General features: G+C 60.2%; 1 protein-coding gene across 1 annotated transcript in view; it reads left to right on the top strand.

Annotated features, from left to right (window-relative positions):
* The window catches only part of LOC126037518 (electroneutral sodium bicarbonate exchanger 1-like), a gene marked incomplete at its 3' end in the record, with an annotated part of 313,251 nt that overhangs the window by 17,106 nt on the left and 268,720 nt on the right, over positions 1–27,425 (top strand). The window contains exons 21-22 of the mRNA XM_049797856.1: positions 530–598; positions 1,142–1,315. Of these exons, the coding sequence (XP_049653813.1) occupies positions 530–598; positions 1,142–1,315 (243 nt within the window). The remainder of the gene's footprint in view (positions 1–529; positions 599–1,141; positions 1,316–27,425) is intronic.

The following is a 27,425-nucleotide window of genomic DNA, read 5'->3' as shown; positions in this document are numbered from 1 at the left end:
ACCAGCACATCTGCTGTCTTTCAAACAGGCAGCCCTTTAGTGGCTGCAGTTTGCTCCCCAAATGCCCCGGAGCAGCCGTTCCCAGGAGCTAAACACACTGAGGTCATCCCCGTGGGCTTCCTTGCACGTTCCTCCCACAAAGTAATCTCGTCTCTAGGCTAAAAGGAGGCCTGTGGCCTTTGCCTGTTGCCCCAAGAATAGGCAGAAGTGTTTCTTCTACCGCCAGAGAATGCGGCATAGGGTAGCACGGGTGAAATCGCCTATTTTCCTCCAACCTTTCTGGAAAATAGGATTATTCTGAGGAGAGGTAACTCCCAAGTTCAGCCTAAAGCAGAGCCTTAGCTCACTCGTGCGCACAACATGGCAAAACAATGGTTAAAATCTGACCCATCTCTAAGCCTGAATGGAAGCTGGAAAGCTTCAAGCAATTTTAGGCAGTGCCTGTGGAAGAGGGTGGTAATACTGAAAATGCAATACAGAAAAAGAAACGATTGCATTCTTTCTTTTTTTTCTCTTCCCCCCCCCCCAGTTTATACCAATGCCTGTGCTTTATGGCGTCTTTCTCTACATGGGTGTGTCGTCGCTCAGAGGAATTCAGGTACGGACTCTTTTACAGCGTGCAGCATGTCGGCTCCCTGGTATTTTGTCTCCGTAGCAGCAGGGAAAAAAGCAGTGGCATGGGAAAATCTTCTCACAGAGCAAGCAATGAAACTCTTTTGTGTAAGAAAAAGATTGGTGGAGGCACAGGAGGTATATAGGGCTGGGAGGACCAGGCAAGTTCAGCGCTCTCTGTTGCAGGGTTTAGGGCAGGTCAGTGTTTGGTTACGTGAAAGCGGGGGAATTCAGTGCAAAGGGAAGGCAGTTTCTACCACTGGTGGAAATCCTCGCTGGGGGGATTCAGTGGGCCGAGAAATGCTAATAATGGAATGGCATGGAATAGCTGCCATTTGGTGGGCAGCTCTCAGGGGCATGCCGGTTTCTAGATGGAGCGAAGGGAAACTGGGTGCTGCTCCCAGGAGGAATGCGGTGGGATCCAGGATTTCTGACGGCAAGCGAGCTGCTGCAAAGTGCCTCCACGTCTCGAGAGGGCCAGAAACTTGCCGCAGCCCCAAGGTGGCAACCTTTCCCTTTTATTTTGCAGTTCTTTGATCGCTTGAAGCTGTTTTGGATGCCGGCGAAACACCAGCCGGATTTCATCTACCTGCGGCATGTGCCCTTGCGAAAGGTGCATTTCTTCACGGCGATCCAGCTGACCTGCCTCGTCCTGCTCTGGACCATCAAGGTGTCCCGTGCCGCCATCATCTTTCCCATGATGGTAAGAGCTGCCACCGCTCGGCAGCGGGGTGTTTGCAGCGTTGGAGTGAGAGGTGGCATCGTCTCTGAGCTCACCACATCTTCCCTCTTGTTCGTGAAGGTTTTGGCTCTCGTCTTTGTCCGGAAAGCAATGGATTTCTGCTTCTCAAAGCGAGAGCTCAGCTTTCTGGATGACCTTATGCCAGAAAGGAAGAAGAAGTTGGACGATGCCAGAAATGAAGCCGGAGAAGAAGAAGAGGTAAGGCTTGCTGTGTCCTCGGGGCTGGACATCTCCGTGTGGCTGTGAGATTGCCTGTTTCTCTTACAGCTTGTCTGGAAACGTTGGGGGAAGATCAGCACTCAATCGAAATAGATCCCAATAGCCTGTAACTTTTGTAACCTTTGTTTCCTCAAGTAGCAGTGAGCTGAACGCTTGAATACAGGTGTAATTTTTAAAATGAGTCATTTTTCACAAAGGTCATTATCATTATGATGATTATTATTAGATGCTGCTGCTGCTGCTGCTGGCAAGACTTGTTCATAATCGTGTTTTGAACACACAATCCCCCTGCCCCGAAATCTTTGGAGTGAACGGTTTCTCCCCTGCTGCACTAATACGAATAGCTGCCAAGGGGCAGAAGCGGAGGACAGACTGCTAAGTTTGTGCTGGGCATTCAGCTTATCTCCACTTGGATCAAAGACAGAGAACGTGATTTGTCCCTTTTTTACATCAGGAGTCCAGGAGGGCCATGGAAGCTGCTGCTGCTGCTGCAAGTTCAGTTCAGCTGAACGTGGGGAAGACCAGTGACGTGGATATCCCAAAGCAAAGCAGTGACAGGTAAAGCCCCACCAAGCACCAGGACCCCCGGCAAGATTAGCTTGAAGGTGTTTGGCAGAGTTTTCTCCACTTGCCTCTTTGTGGGGCATCCCACAGAAACCAGCAGGCAGCTTGGTGGGAAAATCAAATTCGGGGGCAGGGCTGCAGGAAGTGATTGCAGGGCTCTGACCGCAAGCAGAGTGGCTGCAGCACTCGCGTTTGACCCCCAAACCTTGCCTCATCAGTGCCTTTACGGTAGCTGGAGATCCTCATACTTACACATGAGGAGTTGCAGGCGTGATCTGTACCAGCAGTGGCTTAGGAACCCGGATCGGGGCTAAGCCCCAGCAAGAGCCTTTGCACAGAGCTGTTGCTCTGCAGCTCCCCGGCTTGCCTCCCAAAACTCCTCATCCAGCAAAACCTCCCACACTTATGCGGAGCTTTGATTCTCGGGGCTCCGCTGTTCCTCTTGCTGATGCTAATGCCCTTGGTGGCATCAGTTCCCATAATCACGGATTGCTATGTAAAATATTTATTGCAGGACTGATCCTTCTGAGATTATTATCCTGGATGAAATGTCACAAACGACCGTATGGAAGGCTCTCACTTTGAAGACAGAAACCCTTTGAATCCAGGGAGGAAAAAGGTAAAGGATTGCACGTGATCGTGACCGTGCTCCTCTGCAAGCGACGGCGCACGCCTACGCATTTCCCACGCTTTGGCCGGCAAAGCTGAGCAAACGGCCTGTCCCTGGGAACAGGCAGGGAGGACCGTGGCATGCAAACCAGCTCCTCTCTGCTGGGGTGGTCCCCCAAACAGGGCAACATCAGCAGCAGCTGGCAGGTCTTCCACTGATGATGCTCTCCCTCTTTTTCTCTTCCCTTCGCCTTTCTCTACTCCCGCTTTTCACGTTTAGGAATCTTGACTTTGAAGGAGAGGAGTGAGAGCGTGACTCGGGGATGTGCCAACGCAGATAGAGGGAGAAAGCGCTTTGTTTCAGTTGGAGGATTCCCATTAAAGCCATGCAGATGTTTTCAGTTATCCTTGGTGTGCTTCAGGCATTCAGTATCTCTAGACCAGCAAGCTGAGGGGAACGTCACAGTCAAGGGGAGTTTGGTGGTGTTCAGTCTGTGTGCGTACGTGCGTGTGGGGGTGTGGGTTTGTAGTGGTAGAGGGACTGCTACTGCTTTATCATTCAGTGCTCTTCTTTTAATACCTAATTCCTCCTCTTTTTTTTTTCTCTTTTTTTCAAATGTAAACTGGGAATGTCCAAAATAATTTTCTGTTATAGTTGATGCATTCTCCACTTTCTTCTTGATCACGACCGGGTTTTTGGTCTGGTTTGGGGTCCTGGCTTTAATTCGCTCCTACGTCTCTTACTGATACAAGAGGGATGCCCTCTGTGGCAGGGCAGCATAGAGAGCGTCCGAGCCGTTGGCCTAAGGTGAAAGAAAAGCATTTGCTCCCTGCGCTCCAGTTGTACCTTTCTTGGTTGGTTTGGCAAGTATCACAATAACGTGTGATGAACTGACCGTAAACCCCATTCCCCGTCCCCCTGTGCCACTGGGGGGTGGTAGGGAATCCAGGAGTGAATTTGTGCCCAGGAAGAAGGGAGGGGTGGAGGGAAGGTGCTCTGAGATTTGGTTGTATTTCTCATTACCCTGCTCTGGTTGATTTGTAATAAATTGAGTTAATTTTCCCCAAGCGGAGTCTCTTTTGCCTGTGACGGTAATTGGTGAGTGATCTCTCCTGGCCTTATCTCGACCCACAAGCTCTTTGTTATATTTTCTCTCCCCTGTCCAGCTGAGGAGGGGGAGTGATAGAACGGCTTTGGTGGGCACCTGGCATCCAGCCAGGGTCAACCCACCACCGGGGGAAATGATGTACTTAAGAAATTATGTACTTAAGCCACACGAAAAAGGCCACAAAGCTCTTGTGAAACAAGATCCCCTTTGTATGATCAACGCATGCCTTGCTAACAACTGTGCCCCTGAAGAAGAACTAAAAGACTGAGAAGAAGGGAACATCCTACCCCAGGAGGCGCCAAAAAGTTGAATAATTGCTAATAGGCATGAAGTCAGAAACATCTTTGAAAACTGGAGGAAAAGTAAAGAAAGGTGGCAGGGGGAGATCATGACCACCAACTCAATTCCACACCAAAAAGGCTTACCCCCCCACTCTCCTTGAGCATGCGCTGTAGAAGAAAAGAACACTGGACCTTTAATTCCAAGCAGGGGAACTTCAACCTGATAGAAACTGTGCGAGATAAGCGACTCCCAGCACTAGTTTTGGGAAGAACTTTGGAAATTGAATATGTATAACTGAACTGTATAGATTGCTTGCCCGTTTAGGCATGAGGGGTGCTAGCGTTGCGGATTACCACCTCGCCCCCATCTTTTCGTAAACATGAACTGGAATAAAATACCTCTGCTCTGCTGTGTTTATATTGGCATTTTGCACCCTGGGTAAACGACCCCACTTTTGGGACAACAGTGGGGCAGGCAAAGCACCGCATCCCGCAGGCCGAGGGGCTCAGGCACCCACGCCGCTGCCGGAGGACTGCCGGCAAGAGGTTTGGCATCTGGCGAGGGGCTGCTGGGCCAGGGTGCCCAGGCACCCACCCCACTCCCCCAGCCGCAGCCACGAGTGCTCTCAGTGCTGGGGCAGAGGCCGTAGCAGCTGCCTGTGCCCAAGCCTGTCCCGAGCGGAGGGAAGACTTTGCTGGCGAGGAGCAATCCAGTGAAGGCATTGCTGAAATTGCTGGGCTTGAAGTTGCTGCCGGGCCAGGAGGGGGCCGAGGGGTCCTTGTGCAGCACGTCCTGCTCCAGGGGCAGCAGCTCTCAGGCCAGCAGCAGTCTGCTGGGGGGGACGCTCAGCAGGGACTCGGGGATGGGGACCCATGATACCGAAAAGCCGGTCGAAGAAACTCTCGAAGACTCATTTTGGAGTTTTAGAAAGTAGACATTCTTTATTGCAGCGCTGGATGCACGGGGGATAGTTCCACCTAGCATGCGTGCCACAGCTTCAGCACAAACAGGTTCTATGGCGTAACTAATTACATATTAATCAGATTAGTATACATAGACATAAAAATTACTGTAACTGAGTATCATAGGACTGCCTACATCTGATCGCACGCAACGGTTCTTCATTTGAGTCGAAGGGCTGCTTTTGCGCCCACCGATCCATTTCAAATTCTGTTGGCTGACCTTCAAGTCTTGTTCGTCATCCTTGTTCTTTGATCTTGGAGATTAACATGGTTTCAGTCATATATGGTCAGTTTCAATATTAATCTTAGCTAATGTACAGGAACATCCAGTCATAAGAGCAAAGAACTGTAAAACTTAGGAGTGGGTTACTAACTCTACTAGTTAATTACTTGGCTACACTTCTGTCTATTTTTTCAATCATAGTGTTAGTATAAGATTTCTAATAATTATTTACCAAATCTCCCTTTTACAGTCACCTAGCAGCAAACCAGTTTCCATGGCTGGTACAAAATATTAAAACCAACAAATATTTAGACATACCATACATTCTGTATGGACATATGCTATCACCCACCGCCTCACTTTGGTGCCCTCCTCATTCACCTCCAGCAGCTCCGAGAACTGCAGGGTGTAAAGCGTCAGCCACCAGTCATGCGTCAGGTATTTCACCTGAGGGACAGAGGGGGCCACTGCGTCACTGTGAGTCTCCCCAGGCAGGGGCCACCCTAAACCCATCATCCAGGCAGGCTGCAACCCCATCAACCTGAGGTCATGGCAAGGCAATATCCCCCATTCAGGATTTGTGGGAGAAGGTCGCCTGTGCTCCCGGACCATGGCAAGAAGACACAGCTTCCCTGGACATCACACCACCAGTGCTTCCCTGCAGTTTTTTAGTTAAGGCACGATCTCTCCCAGAGCAGCCTAGGGGAACCACGGGCAGAAGAGGCGAACCCAGCCCTGGGCTTGGGGTTTGAGGACTGCTCACCGCTTCCCCAGCCACCCTCCCTGGGTGGAGAACTGCTGCAGCACGTTGAAGGCAGAGAGCAGGATCCAGCTCTGCACCACCAGCGCTTTGCCGGGACACAGGCGGCCTGAGCAGAGCCTGGACCTCCCCGTACACCTCACCGCAGACAGCCAGAGCACACCCAGACACCCAGGCATCCTCCACGTGGAGGCCACTTCCCACCTCGGCTGGCCAACGCAACGCGCTGCCTACCTTCTTCAAGGACGGCAGCAGTTTGATGCTGACGAAGCCCATCTTGTTCTTCTGGACATGTTTCAGGAGGAAAGCATCCTTGGCCAGGTTCTCGTCAGAGAGGTGGAATTCCACCTGGGACACAACCCTCCTGGCCAGCTGCCGGTCAGGGACGGAGTAGCTGCAGTCCAAGAGATCAGCCCCCAGAACATCGCTCGCATCGCAGAAGCTCCCGGCAAAGCAGCAGGGACACGGGTGTGACTTGGTGGCCTTTGGGATGTGCAGCACTGCCCGGTCCCAGCCACAGCGGTCGGTGCAGATGGCAGAGTCTTGAGGAGCGGGGTGGCTCAGCTGCGCTCTGAAATGAAACGGAGTTTTATGCTTTTAGAAGCGCGCTTGCCTTCACGCCCCCAGCATCGGTCCCTGCCACAAGTTACGCGGCAGATGGCCTTGCACAATCTTGCAGCCAGAGGTGCCTCACGAACAGAGCGCAATCTCTTTGATTACCAGGATACAGGCCAGGAGAGATCTTTGGCCTCCGGTTCACGGCAGTTGTCCCGACTCCCCCAGGCCACACACTGTTCACACAGCGGGAGCGAGAGGCCTGTGTCCTTGGTACCCTTGGGGTGTCCTTGCTAGCGCCGAATCCTCCAAGCACGAGGAGGGGATGTACTAACCCCATCCCTGGGATCCCGTAGAGCGCAAACAGCCCCAGCGCCCCGACACCGGACGTTGGGCAGAATCCAGTCCTTTTCTGGGAGCACGCGGCGGCAGGTACCGTCTCCTCCGGTGTGTCACGCACCCAGGGAAAGGGCCGCCCCCTCCCAGGGGGATCCAGAGCTGCTGCTTTTCCCAGCAGGAGACTGAAAGACCTGACAGCACTACTGGAGCGAGGGCTGGGGGAAAGCGTGCCACCGAGCAACACTGCGTGACCTTCCTTCGCGCCCTCGACGTCCTTTTTCCTATTTCTGCCTCGCTCCGGTCAACGCAACGAACAGAAGCGTGGGCAACGGTCACAAACGCACTTGCCATCTGGCGCAAGGAGGCTGCGGCTGCAGCTTGGTCCCCGCTTGGCTCGGCTGAATCAACTTGTTCTTCTTCCCCCACCGGAAAAATACTGTTGAAAGCCAAGAGCATTTGCACCCGCAGACCCCGAGAGCCGCCTGTAGGCCCCGGGGGCACCCCAGCCTCCCTTAACCCTTTCCCTCCCCAGGAGGAGCTGGGGAGGCTCTTGGGGGTGGGGCGGAACACAGGGAGCCCCCGCATTCCTTCCGGGGAGACGCCAAAGAGTCCTTGGCAGCCAACAGCCAGAAGGGACCATGGCGCGGCCACCAACGCAGCTCCCACTGCCTGGGCCCTGGGGCCCCCCGGCGCCCCAGCTTTTCCAGCCATTCGTGCTCCCCAAAACCTTCTACCCTCGAGGCAGGGACTGACCCCAACCCCTGCAGCCCAGGGATGCTCTTGGGGGGCAAGAGCAGAGGTGACCGCTGGCCATCGCTCCTGTCTCATTCTCTCCGGCTCGGCCAACCCGTGCCGCCTGCTCGCACGGGAGCAGCCCTTCCCTGCAGCCCAGGCCCCCCAGGCACCACCAGCAGGTATGGCACCCCAGTCTGCTCTGGCACCTTTGCCATCCCCATCACACCCGTTCCCCTGGCACTTTTCGCATGGGGGTTCAGCAAGCCCCGGTGAGCATCCTTGCCCTCGCCCGGCGGCGCGTGCCCAGTAAAGCCCATCCGCACAGAATTCCCCAAATATTTGGGGCCACCTCTCCCCTTTCACCTCCTAGATGTGAGTCTCCTCCCCGATTTGCAACCCTGTCCCACCGGCGCAGCGGCTCACCCCGTGGGGATCACCCCGGCCACAAGCTCCCCACACCCCTGGCCCAGAGCTGGGGGATGTCGGCCATCGGGGCCGGCTCAGCGGGTGCCCCTGGACAGTCCCCCCGGCCCAGCACGGCTCCCCCTCACCCACACAGGTCTGCAGAGGGCTCCATGTGGCTGCCTCTTCGATCCCCGGGTCTTCCGCATCCAGTGGACAACCACCGACCTGCCTCCACTGGCCACCGCCACGCTTGGCCAAGGCGCCGCTTCTCTGCCGGGTGCTGCCCTGTGGGGTCCCAGGGGCTGCGGGGCCCCCCTGGCCTGGGCAGCCCCAGGGACCCCCCAGGGCCAACCACGATACCTCGCACCCTACAAAAATCAGAGGAGTGGGGTGGCCCCAGACCCTCTGGAGCTGCCAGTGTCCATCCCTGGCTACCAGCACAGCGAGGGGCAGCTGGCACAGATCAACATCCCCAGCACGGCCACCCCTGTGGGGGCACCCCCAGGCGGCGATGTCCACACCAGCCCCTGCGCTGCCACCAACAACCAAGCCCTTGGGGACACTGCAGGCGACCTTGCAGTGTCCGAGGAGATGCTCCTGGAAGAGGCCCTAAGGCTCTTCGGTTGCTCCCTGGATGGAGTGGGGGTCAGCCAGGATGCTCCCAGCAGAGCCTCCGTGCCCGAGGACGCTGGTGGCACCAGCACAGACACCCCCGACCGCGACTTCAGCTCGCTCTCGCTGCCTGAGGAGATGCTCACCCCCGACTACTGCATCCCCGAGCTCAGCGACGCCATGCTGAGCCTCAAAATAGTCAACGGTGGCGGGATGGAACCCCAGGAGCCGTGGCAGGATGCGGGGATGGACCTGCCACCATCCCCACCTGCCACGGCAGGCAAGCTGAGGAAGAGGCAGGCGCAGAGCTCCTTGCCAATGGCACCCAGCAAGCGCAGGGCTCTGGCAGCCAATGTGAGGGTGTGTGTGTGTGGGGGGGATTAGACACGGGTGAGAGGGATGGAGATGGGGGGAGTGGGGGGGTGGGAGAGGAGGGGTGGGGTATATGGCAGGGGGGGTGAGCGGGGGGGGCTAGGGAGGTGTTAGACCAGCTTTGATGGGACCTTTTCTCTTGTCTTTTCAATTAAAAGCTCCTTCTCCAGAACTGCTCGGTGCCTGTGTGGGACAGGGAGGGAGAGCAGGGGGCAACAAGAAACAGCCCCTAAGAGGTGCAAAAGCCCCACTGAGCCCCAAATCCGAGCCGGGGCAAGCCCCGAGGGGAACCGAGCCACCCCCAGGGCCCAGTCACCACCAGCGGGGCAGGCAACGGTGGGGCGGGACGTGGACGACTCCCCTCTCCCCTTCCCCAGGGGGAGCAGCCCTTTGGTGGGGAAGCCAGGACAGACAGGTCCCTGCAGGACTCACGGACACGGCCCCACGCAGAAAGCAGCACAGAGCCCCACGCAGAAAGCAGCACAGAGCCCCTGCGACAACGACAGACCTTGGGGGCCAGGGGGGACACGGACACGCATGACAGCAAGGCCTGCAAGGCCTTCGTCTTGAACACCACCAGCGCCCCCTCCAGCGGGGACAGGGCTTGGTGCACAGCCCTTCAAAGCCTCAAGACCATCACGGCCTTCCTAGGGTCCCACTGACCTCAGCCCCCGAGAGCCCAGCTTTGCCTCACTGACACAGCAAAATAACCCCAAATCACCCCAAGAATGGCGAGGGAGGGAGCTGCAGGCTAGGCAGGGGCCCTCCTCCCCTTCTCTGGCTGCACCTTGGGCAGCTGCAAGACCAGCAAGGGGGGAGAAAAAATCAGAAGGAAAATAAAAATAAAAATCACTGCACTGGCCAGAAAGTGCCAGGAAACTTCATCCCTCTTCATTGCCCATTTCCCATGCGAGCTCCACAACCTGGGAGCAACGCAGCCAATAGAACCTTCGAGAAGCAGAATCACAGCCTGCTGCAGCTGGCCCTAATCGAGCAGCCGAGGTGGGCTGGATGACCTCTAGAGGTCTCTTTCAGCATCTATTCTGTGCTGCTGTGACTCTGTCTCTGTCGTGGTTTAACCCCAGCCAGCAACTAAGCACCACCCAGCCGCTCACTCACTCCCCCCCCACCCAGTGGGATGGGGGAGAAAATCCGGAAAAAGAAGTAAAACTCGTGGGTTGAGATAAGCACGGTTTAATACAACAGAAAGGAAGAAACTAATAATGATAATACTAATAAAATGACAACAGCAATAATAAAAGGATCGGAATGTACAAATGATGCGCAGTGCAATCGCTCACCACCCACCATTCACACCCAGCTAGTCCCCGAGCAGCGATTCCCCCCCCCCCCACTCCCCAATTCCTATACTAGATGGGATGTTGCATGGTATGGAATACCCTGTTGGCCAGTTTGGGTCAGGTGCCCTGGCTGTGTCCTGTGCCAACTTCTTGTGTCCCTCCAGCTTTCTCGCTGGCTGGGCATGAGAAGCTGAAAAATCCTTGACTTTAGTCTAAACACTCCTCGGCAACAACTGCAAACATCAGTGTTATCAAGGTTCTTTGCATACTGAACTCAAAACATAGCACTGTACCAGCTACTAGGAAGACAGTTAACTCTATCCAAGCTGAAACGAGGACACTTTTAACCACTTAACATCCCGTGAGAAATACTGCAATAGCTCAAGAAGAAAGAGCAGAAAGACAGGAGACAGGTGAAAGCCTAGAGCGCCAGCTAGATGGAATGAAAGACCCTCTTCCTTCTCTGAAGCTTCAGCAAGGCTTCCTTCACCTGCTTGTTCCTCCGACTGTCAATGACGGCGTTCAAACTGGGGCTGACGAGACTGTAGAAAAGGGAAAGAACTTTCTCCCTCCCAGAGGAGTTACCGCTCCCGGGCCCCGCGTACACGAAGATGGCGTTTCCATAAAAGACACCCACCACGGTCGGGTGGGAGCCACAGGTGGAGGTGGTTTCGTGCCATCCTGGCACAGAGCGGATGCACAGATCGGTGGCTAGGCTGTCCAGGGAGCAAATCGGGATTAGGGCTAAAGGGAAGAGGAAGAAGCACACACAAACAGCAAAGATCAGGACTTTATTGGCAGAGCGGCAGGGCAGGCCAGCTTTGAGACAGCAAGAATTTCACGGGAGAAGTGGACAACCTCGCAGGGGCCACAGGAAGGCAGGTGTAAAGCCAGAGAGGCTTGCAGTGTACCAAATACGAACGCCAAAGCCCACAAAACCATGGCAAGGGTGAGGCGCAGCCTCCAGATCACGATGAGGGCATAGCGCAGGGGACGGCAGATTGCCACGTAGCGAACATGAGACATGACGGCCAGCAGCACGCACGCTGTAAGTGCAAAGATTAAATAAAGATGGATCTGTGCCCCACACCCAGCAAAGGAGGGGGTTCTGCCTTATCCACGGAGGCTCCTTAGCATACGGGGGACATTGCTGGAGGCGTAGCAGATGTCCGCGATGGAGAGGTGGCAGAGGAAGAAGTACATGGGGCTGTGGAGGCAGTAGTCCAGGCAGATAAGCAGAAAGACAAGTGCGTTTCCCATCAGAGTGGCAGAGCAGAGGGCAGAGAAAAGGCCAAAGAGGCAGCGCTGCAGGGCTGGGGTGCTGCAGAACCCCAGGAGGACGAATTCTGTGACCGTCGTTTCATTCTGCACGCTGTGCTGGAGGTGAGGCAGCACAAACTGCAACCACGGAGATCTGGAAGCGAAGGAGCAAGGAAAAGGAAAGAAAAAGGAGAGTTTTCCTAAGAATGTTGCGCAGGAGGAACCGCTGCACCGGCTCACCAGCGCCTGGTTCTGCTTCCCCAGCACGAATGACACGTCTGTCCAGGGCACCTCCCCCAGCACCCAAAACAGACTGCACCCCTGCACAGCGCAGCCCACCCTGCCTGCACCCCCCCATCACTCCAAACCACGCTACACCCACACAGGGTGCACAAACCTGAACGGCACCACCCAGCTGATCACTGCGCCCACCCCACGGCTGGACCTCCCAGACAAGTGGCCCCCAGCCCCTCACTGACCATCCCTGACCCGTCACTGACCCCATCATTGACCCCAGCACTGAGCCCATCAGTGACCCCAGCCCTGGACCCATCCCTGGACTCATCATTGACCCCAGCACTGACTCCATCCCTGGACCCATCCCTGGACCCATCCCTGACCCCATCATCGAACCCACCCCTGACCCCATCATCGACCCCATCCCATCGAGCTCGCCGCAACGGCCCGACCCGCAGCCTCCCGCTGCCCACCGGCCTCTCGCCTCCCCTCCCGCCCGTCCCCACGCACCGACCCCTCTGTGCCCACGCCACCTCGCTCCCGGCCCCACCACCCCGGGCGTAGCGCGTCCCCCAGCACCCCGGCCCGGGCCCCCGCGCCCGCTCAGACGACCCAGCAGGCCCGGGCTGAGCCCAGCGGGGGCGTAGGCCCCGGGGAGGGGGGGAGGGGGGACTCCCCCCCTCCCTCGTGCCAGCGAACGGCCGATGGAACCCTGCCGCCTGCCGCGGCAGCCGTAACCAGGGCAACCCAGCAGACCCCAACGGTCGCAGATCGCTGTGGCTGAGCGCACAGGAAGGCCTCTGGTGTCCCGGTGTGCCCACCTGCCTTCGAGCGAGGGGAGCCCGGCGGGCCTTGTCCTGCGCCTCCTGAGGACGAGGGAAGAGCCTCGGCGTGCCTGAGGGGCTGGGGGCTGCTCCCCGGCTCGGCCTGGCCATAGGTGGGGGTGGCACCAGGCCCTGGGAGGGAAGGGACAGAGGACAGAGGGGTGTCTGCGACAAGGGGGATGCCCCCATACAGACAAACCCCAGCCCCATAGCGGGAGGAGGAGGAAGAGGGAGCCAGTCCCGTCCCCCCCAGGGCGAGGAGGGGTCCACGTGCTCCGGGGCAGCCAGAGGGCTTCTGGGGAGGGGGGATCAGGGGGCTTAGGGGAGTGACATTGGGGTACTTTGCGACACCCTGTGGCAGCCAGCCCTGCTCCCGCAGTGTCTGGGAGGACAGTGTTGGGACAGGATGGGAGCGAGGAGCCCCTGAGCACAGCCACCTCTGCCCCCACCACCCCTGGGGTGGCAGGGGGTCCTCCTCACCCCTTTCCTCCCTCCCTCCTGCAGGATGGCGGAGAGACCCCCTGGCCACGTTAGGCAGGCCTGGGTGGAGAAGGCTGGAGCTGCCCCGGCTCCCAGATCCAGGCCAAAGCCCCATGAGATGTCCGAGGTCCAGCTGCTGCGGGCAGGTGAGTGTGCGGGTGCTGTGGAGCAGGGGGCTCCCCAGCCTGCCCTGCCTTGTCCTGGGCCAGGCTCACATCCCCCAGCCAGGCTGGCATCAGAGCTCCCACGGCGCAGTGGCCAGGAAGGGAGCTCTGTTCTGGCGTTCCTGGGACAGGGACTCTCCCTGTGCCCTGGTGCCAGCGCATCCCTTACCAGACCACAGCAGGGCCCCCTCCCTGTGCTGCCCTCCAGCATCACACCCTCTCTCCTGGGGCACACAGGGGACACCGGTGTCCCAGCCTTGAGCAAGGGCTTGTGGCATCCCTGGGAGCTGGGCAGAGGGCTCGGGTTTTCCCTGCTGCTTGCCCCCCAGCCCTTCCTGCTCTCTCTTGGCCAGATCTGTGCTGCTCTGCCTTGGCTTTGCCCAGGGAGGAAGACAATACCCTGGACATCATTCGAGCCTTCCTCAGGAGCAGACCAAAGGTATCCGTGGCCACTTCTATGAGGCTGTGCCCGTGTCTCCCAGCCTGTCTTTCGGCCCCTGTCCCGTGCTCAGAAGGTGCTGGGGGCTGTGCTGGGCCCCCCACCTGGCTGTCTCTCCCCCCTGACACTGTCTGTCTGTCTGTCTGTCTCCTCCCTGGCTGGCAGCAAGAGGCCCAGAAGCTGAGGTTTCTGGCCTCCATCTGCACCGTCTGCAGCACCACCAGCGTGGACTCCGCTGTGTGGGACATGCTTTACTTCTGCCAGCCGGAGGTGGTGGAGACCATCGAGGTGAGGGGACGGCCAGTCAGGCTGAGGCAGGGGCAGGGGCAGGGGCAGCAGGCAGCGACACAGCCCCGGGGGCAGATGAGAGCTTGGCCAGGCAGGGGGGTTGCGGATGAGCACTGCTCCAGGTCTCCATCCTTGGAGATGCTCCAAAGCCACCTGGGCGGCCTGGCTGGATGTTTGCAGGTCCCTTGGCCAGCCTGTGGCTCTGTGACGGGCACAGCCCTTCCAGCCACGGGGCTTGGGACCACTGGGTGCTGGGTGGGGAGGAGGTGCCAGGATGGGGGCACCTGGGCTCTGCCAGCCCCACAGGCTCTTGCTGGGCGAAGGAAACTGCCCCATCCTGAGCTGTCCCACGCTGCTGTGCTCCCCAGGTGCTGCTGCAAGAGGAGCCCGCTGGCCCCCAGGGCATTATGGTGCAGCAGCAAGCCATGCTGGCCATCATCTCCATGAGGTACCTGCCCCAGCCCCCAGCTTGGTGGCCCCGATGGCACCGGTCCCAGGTGGGGGGCATCCCCAGTCCTGGGTCTGAGAGGGAGGCAGAGAACGGGGCAGGGGGTGCCACAGTGTTTTCCCTGCAAAGGCAAGTGCCAGTGTGATGGAGGGTTGAGGGGTCCCCCATGGCATGGGGCTCAGCTCAGGTCTCTAAGCCCAGGGTCTGCCTCCTCCTCTGTCCCCGCAGCAGAGCGGGGCTGCTTCTGCAGGAGAAGAAGAACAGCCTCCTGTATGCCTGCTTCTGCAACATCTTCCACCTGCCTCCTCAGGAGGACACTCAGGGCCCTGATGCTTCACTCTACTCCAAGGTGTGCCAGGGGGTGAACCATGGGGAGTTCCCTGGCTGCGAGGCCCCTTCCTGGGCACCGCAGGGCCATGGCCGTCCCCTGCCAGGCTTCCAGGGCTGCCCCCAAGACTCTGTCCCCCTCACAGACCCTGGCCACGATGGACAGCATGCTGCAGGTGCTGGTACGCAGTGCCGGCACCCTTGGCATCGTGGAGCTGCAGAACATCTTGGAGGTCTGACCTTGGCACAGGGTCCCCATGGGCAGTGACCCCTGGCTTGAGCGGTGCCCACCCCCAGCACCTGGTGCAAGGAGGGGGGCAGGGAATGTCTCTCCTTACCAGCCATGCCCCCCACCCACCCCCCTGCCTCCTGGCTCCCGCCAGAGCCCCTTCTCCTGCCCCAGCCCACGCCACCTCTGCAGCCTTGCCCGCTGCCCGTCCTCCCCAACACTGCCGCCCAGATGGACCTGCCTGTCTGGCAAGGGGAGCCCAGCCCTGGGGCTTTCCCCCTCCAGCTTCACCATGGGCCGTATCCCAGAGCCCCCACCACAGGTCCCCAGTGAGGTGGTCACCCCAAAGCCTTGGAGTCCTTGGGTGGGAGGCAGAGGGATGTTTTTTGGCGGGGAGTGAATGGAAGGCAGCAGAGGCAGCAGCAGAAGCGGGATGCAGTGACCTGCCTGCCCGCAGCAGGTTGCTGTGAGGGGCAAGAAGGACACATGCCCCATCCCAGGCACTGCCCCAGAGCAAGCCTGGCTGTGCCATGCTGTGCCATGCCACCTCCCTGGCACACCAGCAGCTTTTCTCCTCCCAGCTGCTGCTGCCCTTCACCGATTCCCAGCTGGCAGGGGTGCAGGAGAGGGCCATGGCACGGATCGCCAGGCTGGTGAACTTCATCACCACCTACTCCCTGCCGCAGGTACCGAGCTCCTGGTCTGGGCAGCCCCAGTGCCCTGTCCCTGTGCCCCTGAGCCCCGGCACCTCCCAGGGAAGCTGGGCACCCAGCCAGCAGGTCGGGAGCAGGGGTCTTTGCCCTGCCCCTGTCCTGTCGATGCTCTCTCCCAGGGCAGGGCAGGGCAGGGCAGGGCAGGGCTGCCCCGGGCACAGGCAGGAACCTGGGTCCGGCAGCCCTGCCCTGCTCTTGGCTGCTGCCTAGCTGCTCTGGGAGCAGCTGGGGCTCCCGTTGTGCTCACACTGCCTCTCTTCCCCCAGGTCTGCCCCTGCTTTGCCCAAGCCACGGTCCGCAGGCATCAGTGCTCCAAGACACATCAGTTTGTAATGCTGGGGAAGCTGGTGGGGCACCTCACCCTCTGTTGCACCTGCAAGGACAAGGGGATGCGTCCTGAGGCTGCAGAAGCTCTCTATCACCTGCACACGTTTGTCCTGCAGCAGAGAAGTAAGACAAGCTGTGTCGGGCTGGATCCCCCAGGCATGGGCAGTCAGGGGCCACTCTCCTTGACGAGAGAAAGCCTTATCCAACCTGCCTGCCTGCCTGCAGTCTGAAAAGTCATTTTGCCTTGCCCCCGCTCACAATAGCCCTGGACCCTCCCTGGGTATCTGCTCCCTGGACCTGTCTGGTGCCCTTTTTCTTTGCCAGCAACTTTTCTGCCCAATGCTCTCAGACTGCACTTCCACTTCTGCACCCTCTCTCTAAGCACCCCGTTTTTGCTCCCCCCCAGGCAGGTGGCCCTGGCTGCATGGCACAGAGCAGCTGCAGCTCCAGGAGGACTGGCAAGCAATGAAGCCCTGGCAGCTTTTGAAAATCAGCCACACCCGCAAAATCTTCTCGGTAAGAAGTGCCTTTGGCTCAGTGTGAGTGAAGGGACACCCGATGCGTGGGGATGACAGGGGCTCACGCTGTTCCTGAGCAGGGGCTAGGCAAAGGCCCTCAGGGAGCTTCAGTCCCCTGCGGGACCCTGATGCCCACCATCAGTCTCCTCCCCAGCGCAGCCTGGCTCCGTGCCCCGCTCTCACTGCACAGTCAAGATGCTCTGGGTGATGCTCTGGGTGAGGCAACAAATCTCCCCTCCTCTCCTTCATCCTGCAGATGTTCACAAAATACCTCCAGTCCTCCGACCAGGCAGACATCATCCTCATGGCTATCAAGAGCTTGAGACACCCAAGCGCCTACAGCATCAGGCTGGCTGCCCACATGGTGGATGTCCTTGTGGCGGACCGTGCCTTCCAGCCGGGGCAGGTGAATAGCCCATGGGTGGCACAGCTGATGCTCCAGCCCACTGGGGGACTGTTCCTCCCCTGGCTCTGTGCCTGGCTAGCACTGACGCCGTCTCGAGCTGGCATACCGCACTAGGAACGGCAGCAGCTCCCAGTAGGAGCTGGGGAAATGGCCGCGCTCACCATGCTGACATCCCCACTCCCACCCGTGTCTCCCCTCCAGGTGCTGAACGTCGTGTGGGCCATCTACAGAAGCCGGCCCTCCGTCAGGGCGGTGGTAGCCCGCAAAAGCCTGGACAGGGCCCTGGTGGTGCTTGTGCGCAAACACCCCAGGGAGTTGGTGGCCAGCCTGCTGCAGTGCTCCCCGACGTGCACCCGGTAAGGGGACCACCAGCCTTTGGGGGCTGCTCTCACACTAGGAGAGGGGCCCCAAGACCCTCCCGAGGGATTTCAGCCCGGCCATCCTCTGGGGTGTCCCTGCTGACAGAGCCCCGTGTCCCTGCAGTGTCGCCAGGGCCATGTGGAGGGCGATGATGTCTGACCTCCGGGCTGCGGACAAGGTGCTGAGGGAGCTGCTCAGCTTGCTGGTGAACCAGTCACTGCGCAAGACCTCCGCCTCCACCAAGGACAACCCGCGCATCCTCTCCCTGGCTGTGAGTTGCTGGACGAAGCCTTGCTGACCTCCGGGGCTGATCTCAGCTGTCCGGGGCCCCTGCTCCCCTTCCCTGCCCGCCCCAAGGCTTGACCTCCCCAGGGGTGAGGGGACATCTCAGCATCCGGGTGTCTTCTGCAGGCAACCAGGGCGATAAGCGAGATCCTCCTGCAGCCTGTCTGCCTGTGGCAGGTGGAGGCAATTTTCCCCCAGCTTTTCCTGGCGCTGCTTTTCCAAGCGTCATTCACCACGGAGCTGACGCTGCAGGAAGTGCACATCTTCTGGACGGAGCACCGACAGGATCAGCTCACTCCCATCAGGTGCTCCATCCCTTTCCTCTCATCCCTGCCAACCACCCGGAGCCAAGCCAGGGTGGGAGCTAAGCATTTCTCCTTGTGCAGGTCTGCGGTGCAGTCCCTGAAAGTGCTGCTCTGCAGCATGGGCTTTGAGAGCCAGGTACTGGCCATCGAGGCGCAGGGTGGCTGGGACACCCTGCTCAGCTCCCAGACCCACCTCATGGGAGTGCGCATTATCGCCAGGTGAGAGCCCCTTCTCCCTGCTCCTTGGGGACAGGGTACCCCATGCCACCCCCTCCCTTGGGGCTGATGGCAGTGGGGTCCCCATTACTTGGAGAAAGTGGTACAGACTGGCGATGTCCAGGCTGGTGCAAACCCCCAAAAGATGTGCCTGCCTGGCTCAGGCCTGACAGTGCCTCCTTCCCCGTCAGGGAGATGATGAAGATGCCAAGGCGCCTGCGCTCCGCCATCTTCTGCCATCTGGTAGAGCTCCTCCGGACAGAGGACCCCACCTGGCAGATGGTCGCTATGGTCTTCTTCATTGAGGTGAGCCTGATGGCACCACTCCAAGCTCCCCCCGATGCTCGGTTCTCCCATGCCCACCACTGTGGGGAAAGCTGGGGCAGTGGGTGGGCTCTGGTTGGTACCATGGAGGAGCAGATGAGCAAGCAATGTGCTGTGGTGTGGGGCACGGGGACTCTCTGCAATCCCTGCTGCCTCTCTCCGTCTGGGCTTGGTCTTGCCCTGCGTCCTTGTCCTGAGCTGATGGTTGGAGCCAGCACCACACCTCAGCAGCTCCCACTGCCTGTGTTTCAGATGCTGGACTTTACCAACATCAGTGAAGAGCTGTTCCGTGCCCTGGAAATCTTCCCCATTTATCTGCAGAGCCAGTGCCTGGGGATGCCCAGCCTGGTGCTCAGGGCCATCCTCAGGCTCACCGAGAGGCCTGACACAGTGAGTAGGGGGCAGCCGGGACAGCAGCCCAGGGTGGAACAGTGGGTAACGTGGCAGCTCAGGCTTTCCTGGGCATTGTGGGCTGTGCTGGCTGCTGCCAGCTCTCCTGCCTCCCCGGCCCTCTGCCCCATGGCTGTGCCATGCCAAGGAGAGAAGCAGCAGTGCTGACGGGAACGGGCTCCCACTGCCAGCACGTCCCAGCAGAGATGCTGGCGGCAGAGCAACCGGCCTGAGCGTGGGGTCTGCAGGGCCTGGCCGTGAGGTGTTGAGCCCCAGGGTGAAACACAGCAGCCATGGCAGGGGCTGCTGGCAGCTTGGGCAGCTTTCCAGGCAGCGCCAGTCACCCACCAGCCTATCCAGGGGGTCTGGTGGAGAAGGGGGCAGCCGAAGGGCTGGCAAGGAGCCAGTGCTGTCTGTCCTCCCCCTCTGTGCCCTGCTCTTCCCATGGGCATGCTGGTGAGCCCTGTCTGCCGGGACCTTGCCCTCGTAACCTGCACTGCCTGCAGAGAACCCAGTGGGGAGGCCGGTGTTCGTGGAGAGGGTTTTCACCCCTGTGATCGGTGGCTCCTTTACAAAAAGGAGGTGGCATGTCTCACACAGGAAAGGAAAGCCCTTATCCTGCTGCCGTACGTTATGGACCAGCTGCTGGATGATGACAGTGATGCCAGCGCCGCGGCCCTGCCCGTGCTTGGCAACATGCTCTGGCTGCTGGAGGGGAAGAGACTCAGCCTCACTGCCCTGGCACTGGCTGAAAAGCTCCTGCTGCTTTTCAACAGCGTAAGGCTGGGGGAGAGCCCCATGTCCCCCTTCCTGGGCACCTCCATTCACGCCTCCCACTGCAGCCCCTGTGCTCTGCAGGGGGATGCTTTGCCCTGCAGTCCCCAGACCCCATTGCTGCCCTTGGTGGCTCCGTGCTGTGTCACAAACCCCCCACCAAGGACTCACTCCGGCTCGGCCTCCCTGCCGCAGCGGGGGACAGTGGTGGCAGGATGGCAGCAGGCGTGCTGAGCCCCACCAATGCACACCCTGCTCTGGCAGCATCCTCCAGCCTTCTGCAGGGCCTCCCTCTCTGGCCCTCAGCCCCGGAGACCCCAGTCTCCCTGGGCAGACCATCTGCATGCCGCAGCTCGCTGCCTTTTGCAGCAGGGCTGCCTGCAGCCATTTTGGGGATGTCTGTCTCCATGTCAGCCCCTTGCTTGCCATGGGCTTGTGGCTGAGGTCCTCCTCCCCTCTTCCCCCAGGAGCTGGACACGGTGCGGGAGCTCTCCATCCATCTCTTCCAAATTGCAACGGGGCTCGTGGTGGGTGCTGAAAAGAAGAAGATGAAGAAGGTGGTGTGGGACAGCCTGCTGCCGCTGCTCTTTCACCTGCATGACCAGGACGAGAGTGTGGCCAAGGTGGGATTCCCAACCTGACTGGTCCTTTGGGGAGGGCAATGCTGACACTGCACTGTGAGGTCTAGCTTGTTGAGTCCCTAGGAACAGGCAGAGCCCCCCTCCCTGCCCACTGCTGCCTTTTTCCTCCTGCTGCCTGGTGGATGGGGAGGTGGGTCCCTTTCCCACCCAGCTCCCTCCACACAGCCCCTGGCATGGGTCCCTGCAGCCCCAGAGACTGGACTACGGCTCCGCAGCAGCCTGGGGCCACCAAAGCTGAAACGCTGAAGCCCCGACAGGCTTCCAGCCAGAGAGGGTGGCTGCCCTCCTCTTCCCCTGGGGTGCTGAACCTGCTGGCAGCATCAGTCCCCAGCTGGTGCGTCTTCCCTGCATGGGCCAGGACAGGCTCTGAGCCCCACCAGGAGGGAGGACACAGGGTCCTGTGCCCCCCATGGTGGTGGTAGCATCTGTGCTGCTCACCAGGCCTCCCAGGAAGCCCTCCGCAGCGCTGGCCAGTTCCTGAAGTGGAGGCAGCTGGTGCGACTGGCCGAGACGGCGCAGGCATGGAGGATCTGCGAGTGCTTGGTAAGCATAGCCCGAGCACCCCTGGGATCTGCCCTGGGTAAGCCCTGCCCGTGCCCAGCAGAGGGGACCAAGGGCAGTGTCCCCACAGCTGCATGCACCCTCCTGGAACAGGCTCTGCTCCAGGCTGTCCTCACCTCCGGGGTCCCAAAGGGGACCCCGCCACCAGGATGGCACCCTAGCATTGCCTGGGAGCCCTCTGCTCCCTCCGAACCCCAATGCGGAGAGCGGAGAGCTGGGAATGTCCTGCTGGGGAGAAGAAGGGTGGTCCTTGGTGGAGGGATGGCCCAACGGGGGGGCCATCTCTGTGCCAACTCTGCACCCTTCTCTCCAGCTGGCCAGGAAGAGGAGCAGGGCCACGTACTACCTGTGGAAGAGCCAGACCTACCTGCGGAGCCCGCAGGAGTCCCTGCGGCTGGAGGCTGTCAGGTTCATCGGTGAGCCCCTAGCCCCAGGGTCCCTTTCTCTGCCAGGGTCCCTGTGTCCCAGTGCAGGACCTGTGGGGCACCCCTTCACTCTCTCCCACTCCTGCCTGCACAGGTAGGGCTGGCAGGAGGCTCATCCATCCCCTCCCCGATGCTGCACCCTGGGGTCAGCCCTCCCCAGGGAACTGCGTGGCCAGACAGGCTGGCTGGTGGGTCCCTGATGGCCAGTGGGTCCCTGACATGCTGTGTCCCCCCAGGACTCCTTGGACGGGATGTGGATGAGCATGAGAACGAGCACAAGTACATCAGAGAGAGTGAGTGAGGGCAGCGGGGAGGAGGAAGGACCTTGGCATGGAGCTCCCCCCCCCAGCCTGGGCAAGGGGGGCTCTGCTCCCAGCACATCTGTGGGAAGAGGGGCGTTTCGGGAGGGGCGTATTCCTAACCAGCAGCTTCCAGCTGAGCCATCTGCCCCCTGGTTCCCTCCTGGCCCTGGGAATCATGAGGTGCAATGTGCCCTGCCTGGAAGGGATATGGGGCTGTCACCTCACCTCTGCTGCTTTGTCCCCACAGTCCTTCAAGCCCCAAGCAAAGACACCAGCCCCTTGGTCTCCTCCCTGGCAACTCAGACACTCCTCATCCTGGGACGAGGAAGGCTGAAGTCGAGGTTTAACCTACCACGGCCGAGTTTACAGATGACGAGGGCACGGATGAGGTCACACTCAGTCCCCAGCGAGGACTCTGCTCAGGCAGAGACAACGCTGGAGCCCCAGCCCTAGGATGCTCTGCAGGCTGGGGTATCTCCTCTTCCTGAGGTCTAACAGGAAAGGAGACACCTCAGCTGGAGGAGGACCCGGCAGCCTCCGGAGAGTGGCAGGACAGCCACTCTTTCCAGTGCTCTAGGACAACGCCTGTCCACGCGCTTCATCTTTGCCACAAAGCACCAGCTGCTCTGCTGGGCTGTTGAAACAGAGGGAAGGAGAAGGCCACGCCAAAGCTGAAGCCAAAGTTGAAACTGAAGCCTTCCTTCCCCTCTGCGGGGCCACGCCGGGGCGAATCTCTTTTTCTGCCTCCCACCGTCCAAGGATCCTGTGCTGCTTTGGGCTGACGTGGCCGAGCTCGGGAGCTACAAAGCCACCAATGCTCTGACTCCAGCAGCATCCTCCCCTCCACGTCCCCAGCAGGAAGGGCAGCTCTGCCTCCTGCCCGCACCGCAAGCTGCGCAGCCACTCCTGCCTGGGGATGTCAGAAGTCACAAGAGCCAGCAGGCCCGGGGGAGTTGTGGTAGCAGAGGGCCCTGCTTGCCACAGCACTTTGCCATCTCCTTCTCCAGGTTCGGGCACCAGGATGTCATCACGGGGCTGGACAGCCTGAGCCGGGAGTGCTGTGTGACGGCAGGGGGCCGGGACGGTACCGTGCGGCTCTGGAAGATCCCGGAGGAGTCGCAGCTTGTGTTTTACGGGCACCAGTAGGTCTGGGGCGGGAGAGGGGGCTGCAGGCAGGGGGGTCAGGCTGGGGCAGCGGTGTGCAGGTGCCAAGCATCACTAGGAGCCTGCCGGCACTGTGGGGATGCTGATGCCCCGGTGAGCCCTTGTCTCCTAAATAGGATCCCAAAGCATGCTCATAACTGATGGCAGTTGCCCCTTCTCTTCACAGGGGCTCCATCGATTGTATCCAGCTCATCAGTGAGGAGCACATGGTGTCAGGCGCCGATGACGGGTGAGCACAGGGCCGGGGTGGTGCCTGGGGTGCGCAGGCGGTGCCCCCCTCGGCCCCCTCGCCCCTTCCCTCCCTGGCAGGTCCCTAGCCCTGTGGGGGCTAACGAAAAAGAAGCCGCTGGCACTGGCCCGGCAGGCACATGGCATGCAGGATGCCCAGGGCCTGCAGCAGCCATACTGGATCTCAGCAGTGGCCGCCCTGCGCAACAGGGACCTCCTGGCTACAGGTGTGTGGCAGCTGCTTTGGAGTGGGGGTGTGGAGAGGGGGGCGTCCTGCTCCCTTACCTGGGTGGGAGTGCATGGCAGTCTTCTCTCTCTGCCCCAGGCTCCCACAGCGCCAGCGTGAAGCTCTGGAAGTGCGGTGAGGGATTTCGGAAGCTGGAGCCCCTCTGGGACATCCCGTTGGTATGGATGGGGAGGTGGGGGATTGGAGCTGGGCTTGGGGCATCTCTGGGCAGGGGCTCCCCTCCCTGGGCGGCAGGAGGAGGCTGCCAGAGCCCCTCACCCTGCCCTGTCCCCTCCAGGTGGGTTTTGTGAACAGCCTCAAGTTCTCTGCAGCCGGTGACTTCCTGGTGGCTGGCCTTGGACAGGAGCACCGGTACTGTCCCCCCTCCCTGGTGCTGCCCAGGGGCACAGCCCCCCCCTGCTCCTCCAAGGGCTCGGCGGAGGGTAGCCCCCATCTCTCTCATCTGCAGGCCTGGCCGGTGGTGGAGAGTCAAAGAGGCCAAGAACAGCGTCTGCATCGTCCCTCTGAAGCGGAGGGCTGCAGCCCCCAGTCCCAAAGCCCCTGACAGCCCTGAAGCCCCCGACAGCTCCTAGCCCCTGGCCCCAGAGGCGCTGGAGCCAGGTCACCAAACCCCTGTCCCTGGAGCTGCGCCCCGAGTCCTTTGTGCAACCATCTTCCTGGAGCCGGCAGGATGTGAGCAGGGGGTGTCGCATGGCCCCCTGATCCTGCTGGCCCCCCTATCATGATGTGGCTCTGCCCTCTGCGAGGGTCTGCCCCTTTCCCTCAGGTTCAGCCTGACCTGAGCTCTGGAAGAGTCTTATTTAGAAAAAAAACACAAACCAAACTCACTTTATTTACATGAATTACAAAATAAAATAATCACACTTTTGCTCACACTAAAAATCTACTCTTAAAAACTCGGTTGGGCTCAGCACAGCAAGGAGCCACGGCAAGGTCGTTGCTAGCAGAGCCTTGTGCTCTTAACACAGCGTTCCATTTTTATAGCTCTCATTTTTATAGCTTAAACCATGATAGAGACAGAGTCACAGCAGCACAGAATGGATGCTGAAAGAGACCTCTAGAGATCATCCAGCCCACCTCAGCTGCTCGAGCAGGGCCAGCTGCAGCAGGCTGTGAGTCTGCTTCTCGAAGGTTCTATTGGCTGCGTTGCTCCCAGGTTATGGAGCTCGCATGGGAAATGGGCAATGAAGAGGGATGAATTTTTCAGGCACTTTCTGGCCGGTGCAGTGATTTTTTTTTTTTTTTTTCCTTCTGATTTTTTCTTCTCCCTTCCTGGTCTTGCGGCTGCCCAAGGTGCAGCCAGACAAGCGGAGGAGGGTCCCTGCCTGGCCTGCAGCTCCCTCCCTCGCCATTCTTAGGGTGATTTGGGGTTGTTTTGCTGTGTCAGTGAGGCAAGGCTGGGCTCTTGGGGGCTGAGGTCAGTGGGACCCGAGGAAGGCCATGATGGTCTTGAGGCTTTGAAGGGCTGTTCACCGAGCCCTGTCCCCGCTGGAGGGGATGCTGGTGGTGTTCAAGACGAAGGCCTTGCAGCCCTTGTTGGCGTGTGTGCCCGTGTCCCCCCCGGCCCCCAAGGTCTGTCGTTGTCGCAGGGGCTCTGTGCTGCTTTCTGGGTGGGGCCGTGTCCGTGAGTCCTGCAGGGACCTGTCTGTCCTGGCTTCCCCACCAAAGGGCTGCTTCCCCTGGGGAAGGGGACAGGGGAGTTGTTCCCGTTCCCGTCCCGTCCCCACCATCGCCTGCCCCGCTGGTGGTGACTGGGCCCTGGGGGCGGCTGGGTTCCCCTCGTGGCTTGCTGGCTCGGATTTGGGGCTCAGTGGGGCTTTTGCACCTCTTGGGGGCTGTTTCTTGGTGCCCCCTGTGCTCCCTCCCCCTCCCACATAGGCACCGAGCGGTTCTGGAGAAACAGCTTTTAATTGAAAAGACAAAGAGAAAATGTCCCATCAAAGCTGGTCTAACCCCTCCCTAGCCCCCCCCGCCCACCCCCCCTGCCATATACCCCACCCCTCCTCTCCCACCCCCCCCACTCCCCCATCTCCATCCCTCTCACCCCTGTCTAATCTCCCCCCCACACACACACCCTCACGTTGGCTGCCAGAGCCCTGCGCTTGCTGGGTGGCATTGGCAAGGAGCTCTGCGCCTGCCTCTTCCTCCGCTTGCCTGCCGTGGCAGGTGGGGACGGTGGCAGGTCCATCCCCGCATCCTGCCACGGCTCCTGGGGCTCCATCCCGCCGCCGTTGACTATTTTGAGGCTCAGCATGGCGTCGCTGAGCTCGGGGATGCAGTAGTCGGGGGTGAGCATCTCCTCAGGCAGCGAGAGCGAGCTGAAGTCGCAGTCGGGGGTGTCTGCGCCGGTGCCACCAGCGTCCTCGGGCACGGAGCTCCTGCTGGGAGCATCCTGGCTGACCCCCACTCCATCCAGGGAGCAACCGAAGAGCCTTAGGGCCTCTTCCAGGAGCATCTCCTCGGACACTGCAAGGTCGCCTGCAGTGTCCCCAAGGGCTTGGTTGTTGGTGGCAGCGCAGGGGCTGGTGTGGACATCGCCGCCCGGGGGTGCCCCCACAGGGGTGGCCGTGCTGGGGATGTTGATCTGTGCCAGCTGCCCCTCGCTGTGCTGGTAGCCAGGGATGGACACTGGCAGCTCCAGAGGGTCTGGGGCCACCCCACTCCTCTGATTTTTGTAGGGTGTGAGGTATCGTGGTTGGCCCTGGGGGGCCCCGCAGCCCCCAGGACCCCACAGGGCAGCACCCGGCAGAGAAGCGGCGCCTTGGCCAAGTGTGGCGGTGGCCGGTGGAGGCAGGTCGGTGGTTGTCCACTGGATGCGGAAGACCCGGGGGTCGAAGAGGCAGCCACATGGAGCCCTCTGCAGACCTGTGTGGGTGAGGGGGAGCCGTGCTGGGCTGGGGGGACTGTCCAGGGGCACCCGCCGAGCCGGCCCCGATGGCCGACATCCCCCAGCTCTGGGCCAGGGGCGTGGGGAGCTTGTGGCCGGGGCAATCCCCACGGGCTGAGCTGCTGTGCCGGTGAGATGGGGTTGCAAATCGGGGAGGAGACTCGCATCTAGGAGGTGAAAGGGGAGAGGTGGCCCCAAATATTTGGGGAATTCTCTGCAGATGGGCTTTACTGGGCACGCGCTGCCCAGGCGAGGGCAAGGATGCTCACCGGGGCTTGCTGAACCCCCATGCGAGAAGTGCCGGGGGAACGGGTGTGATGGGGATGGTGAAGGTGCCAGAGCAGACTGCGGTGCCATACCTGCTGGTGGTGCCTGGGGGGCCTGGGCTGCAGGGAAGGGCTGCTCCCGTGCGAGCAGGCGGCACAGGTTGGCCGAGCCTGAGAGAATGAGACAGGAGCGATGGCCGGCGGTCACCTCTGCTCTTGCCCCCCAAGAGCGTCCCTGGGCTGCAGGGGTTGGGGTCAGTCCCTGCCTCGAGGGTAGAAGGTTTTGCAGAGCACGAATGGCTGGAAAAGCTGGGGCGCCGGGGGGCCCCAGGGCCCAGGCAGTGGGAGCTGCGTTGGTGGCCGCGCCATGGTCCCTTCTGGCTGTTGGCTGCCAAGGACTCTTTGGCGTCTCCCCAGAAGGAATGCGGGGGCTCCCTGTGTTCCGCCCCACCCCCAAGAGCCTCCCCAGCTCCTCCTGGGGAGGGAAAGGGTTAAGGGAGGCTGGGGTGCCCCCCGGGGCCTACAGGCGGCTCTCGGGGTCTGCGGGTGCAAATGCTCTTGGCTTTCAACAGTATTTTTCCGGTGGGGGAAGAAGAACAAGTTGATTCAGCCGAGCCAAGCGGGGACCAAGCTGCAGCCGCAGCCTCCTTGCGCCAGATGGCAAATGCGTTTGTGACCGTTGCCCACGCTTCTGTTCGCTGCGTTGACCGGAGCGAGGCAGAAATAGGAAAAAGGACATCGAGGGCGCGAAGGAAGGTCACGCGGTGTCGCTCGGTGGTCGGTGGCACGCTTTCCCCCAGCCCTCGCTCCAGTAGTGCTGTCGGGTCTTTCAGTCTCCTGCTGGGAAAAGCAGCAGCTCTGGATCCCCCTGGGAGGGGGCGGCCCTTTCCCTGGGTGCGTGACACACCGGAGGAGACGGTACCCGCCGCCGCGTGCTCCCAGAAAAGGACTGGATTCTGCCCAACGTCCGGTGTCGGGGCGCTGGGGCT

This window comes from Accipiter gentilis, unplaced genomic scaffold, assembly GCF_929443795.1.
Source record: "Accipiter gentilis unplaced genomic scaffold, bAccGen1.1, whole genome shotgun sequence".
Taxonomy (NCBI): Eukaryota; Metazoa; Chordata; class Aves; order Accipitriformes; family Accipitridae; genus Astur; species Astur gentilis.
Note: the sequence above shows the minus strand (reverse complement) of the source record. Positions and strands in the feature narration are given on the sequence as shown.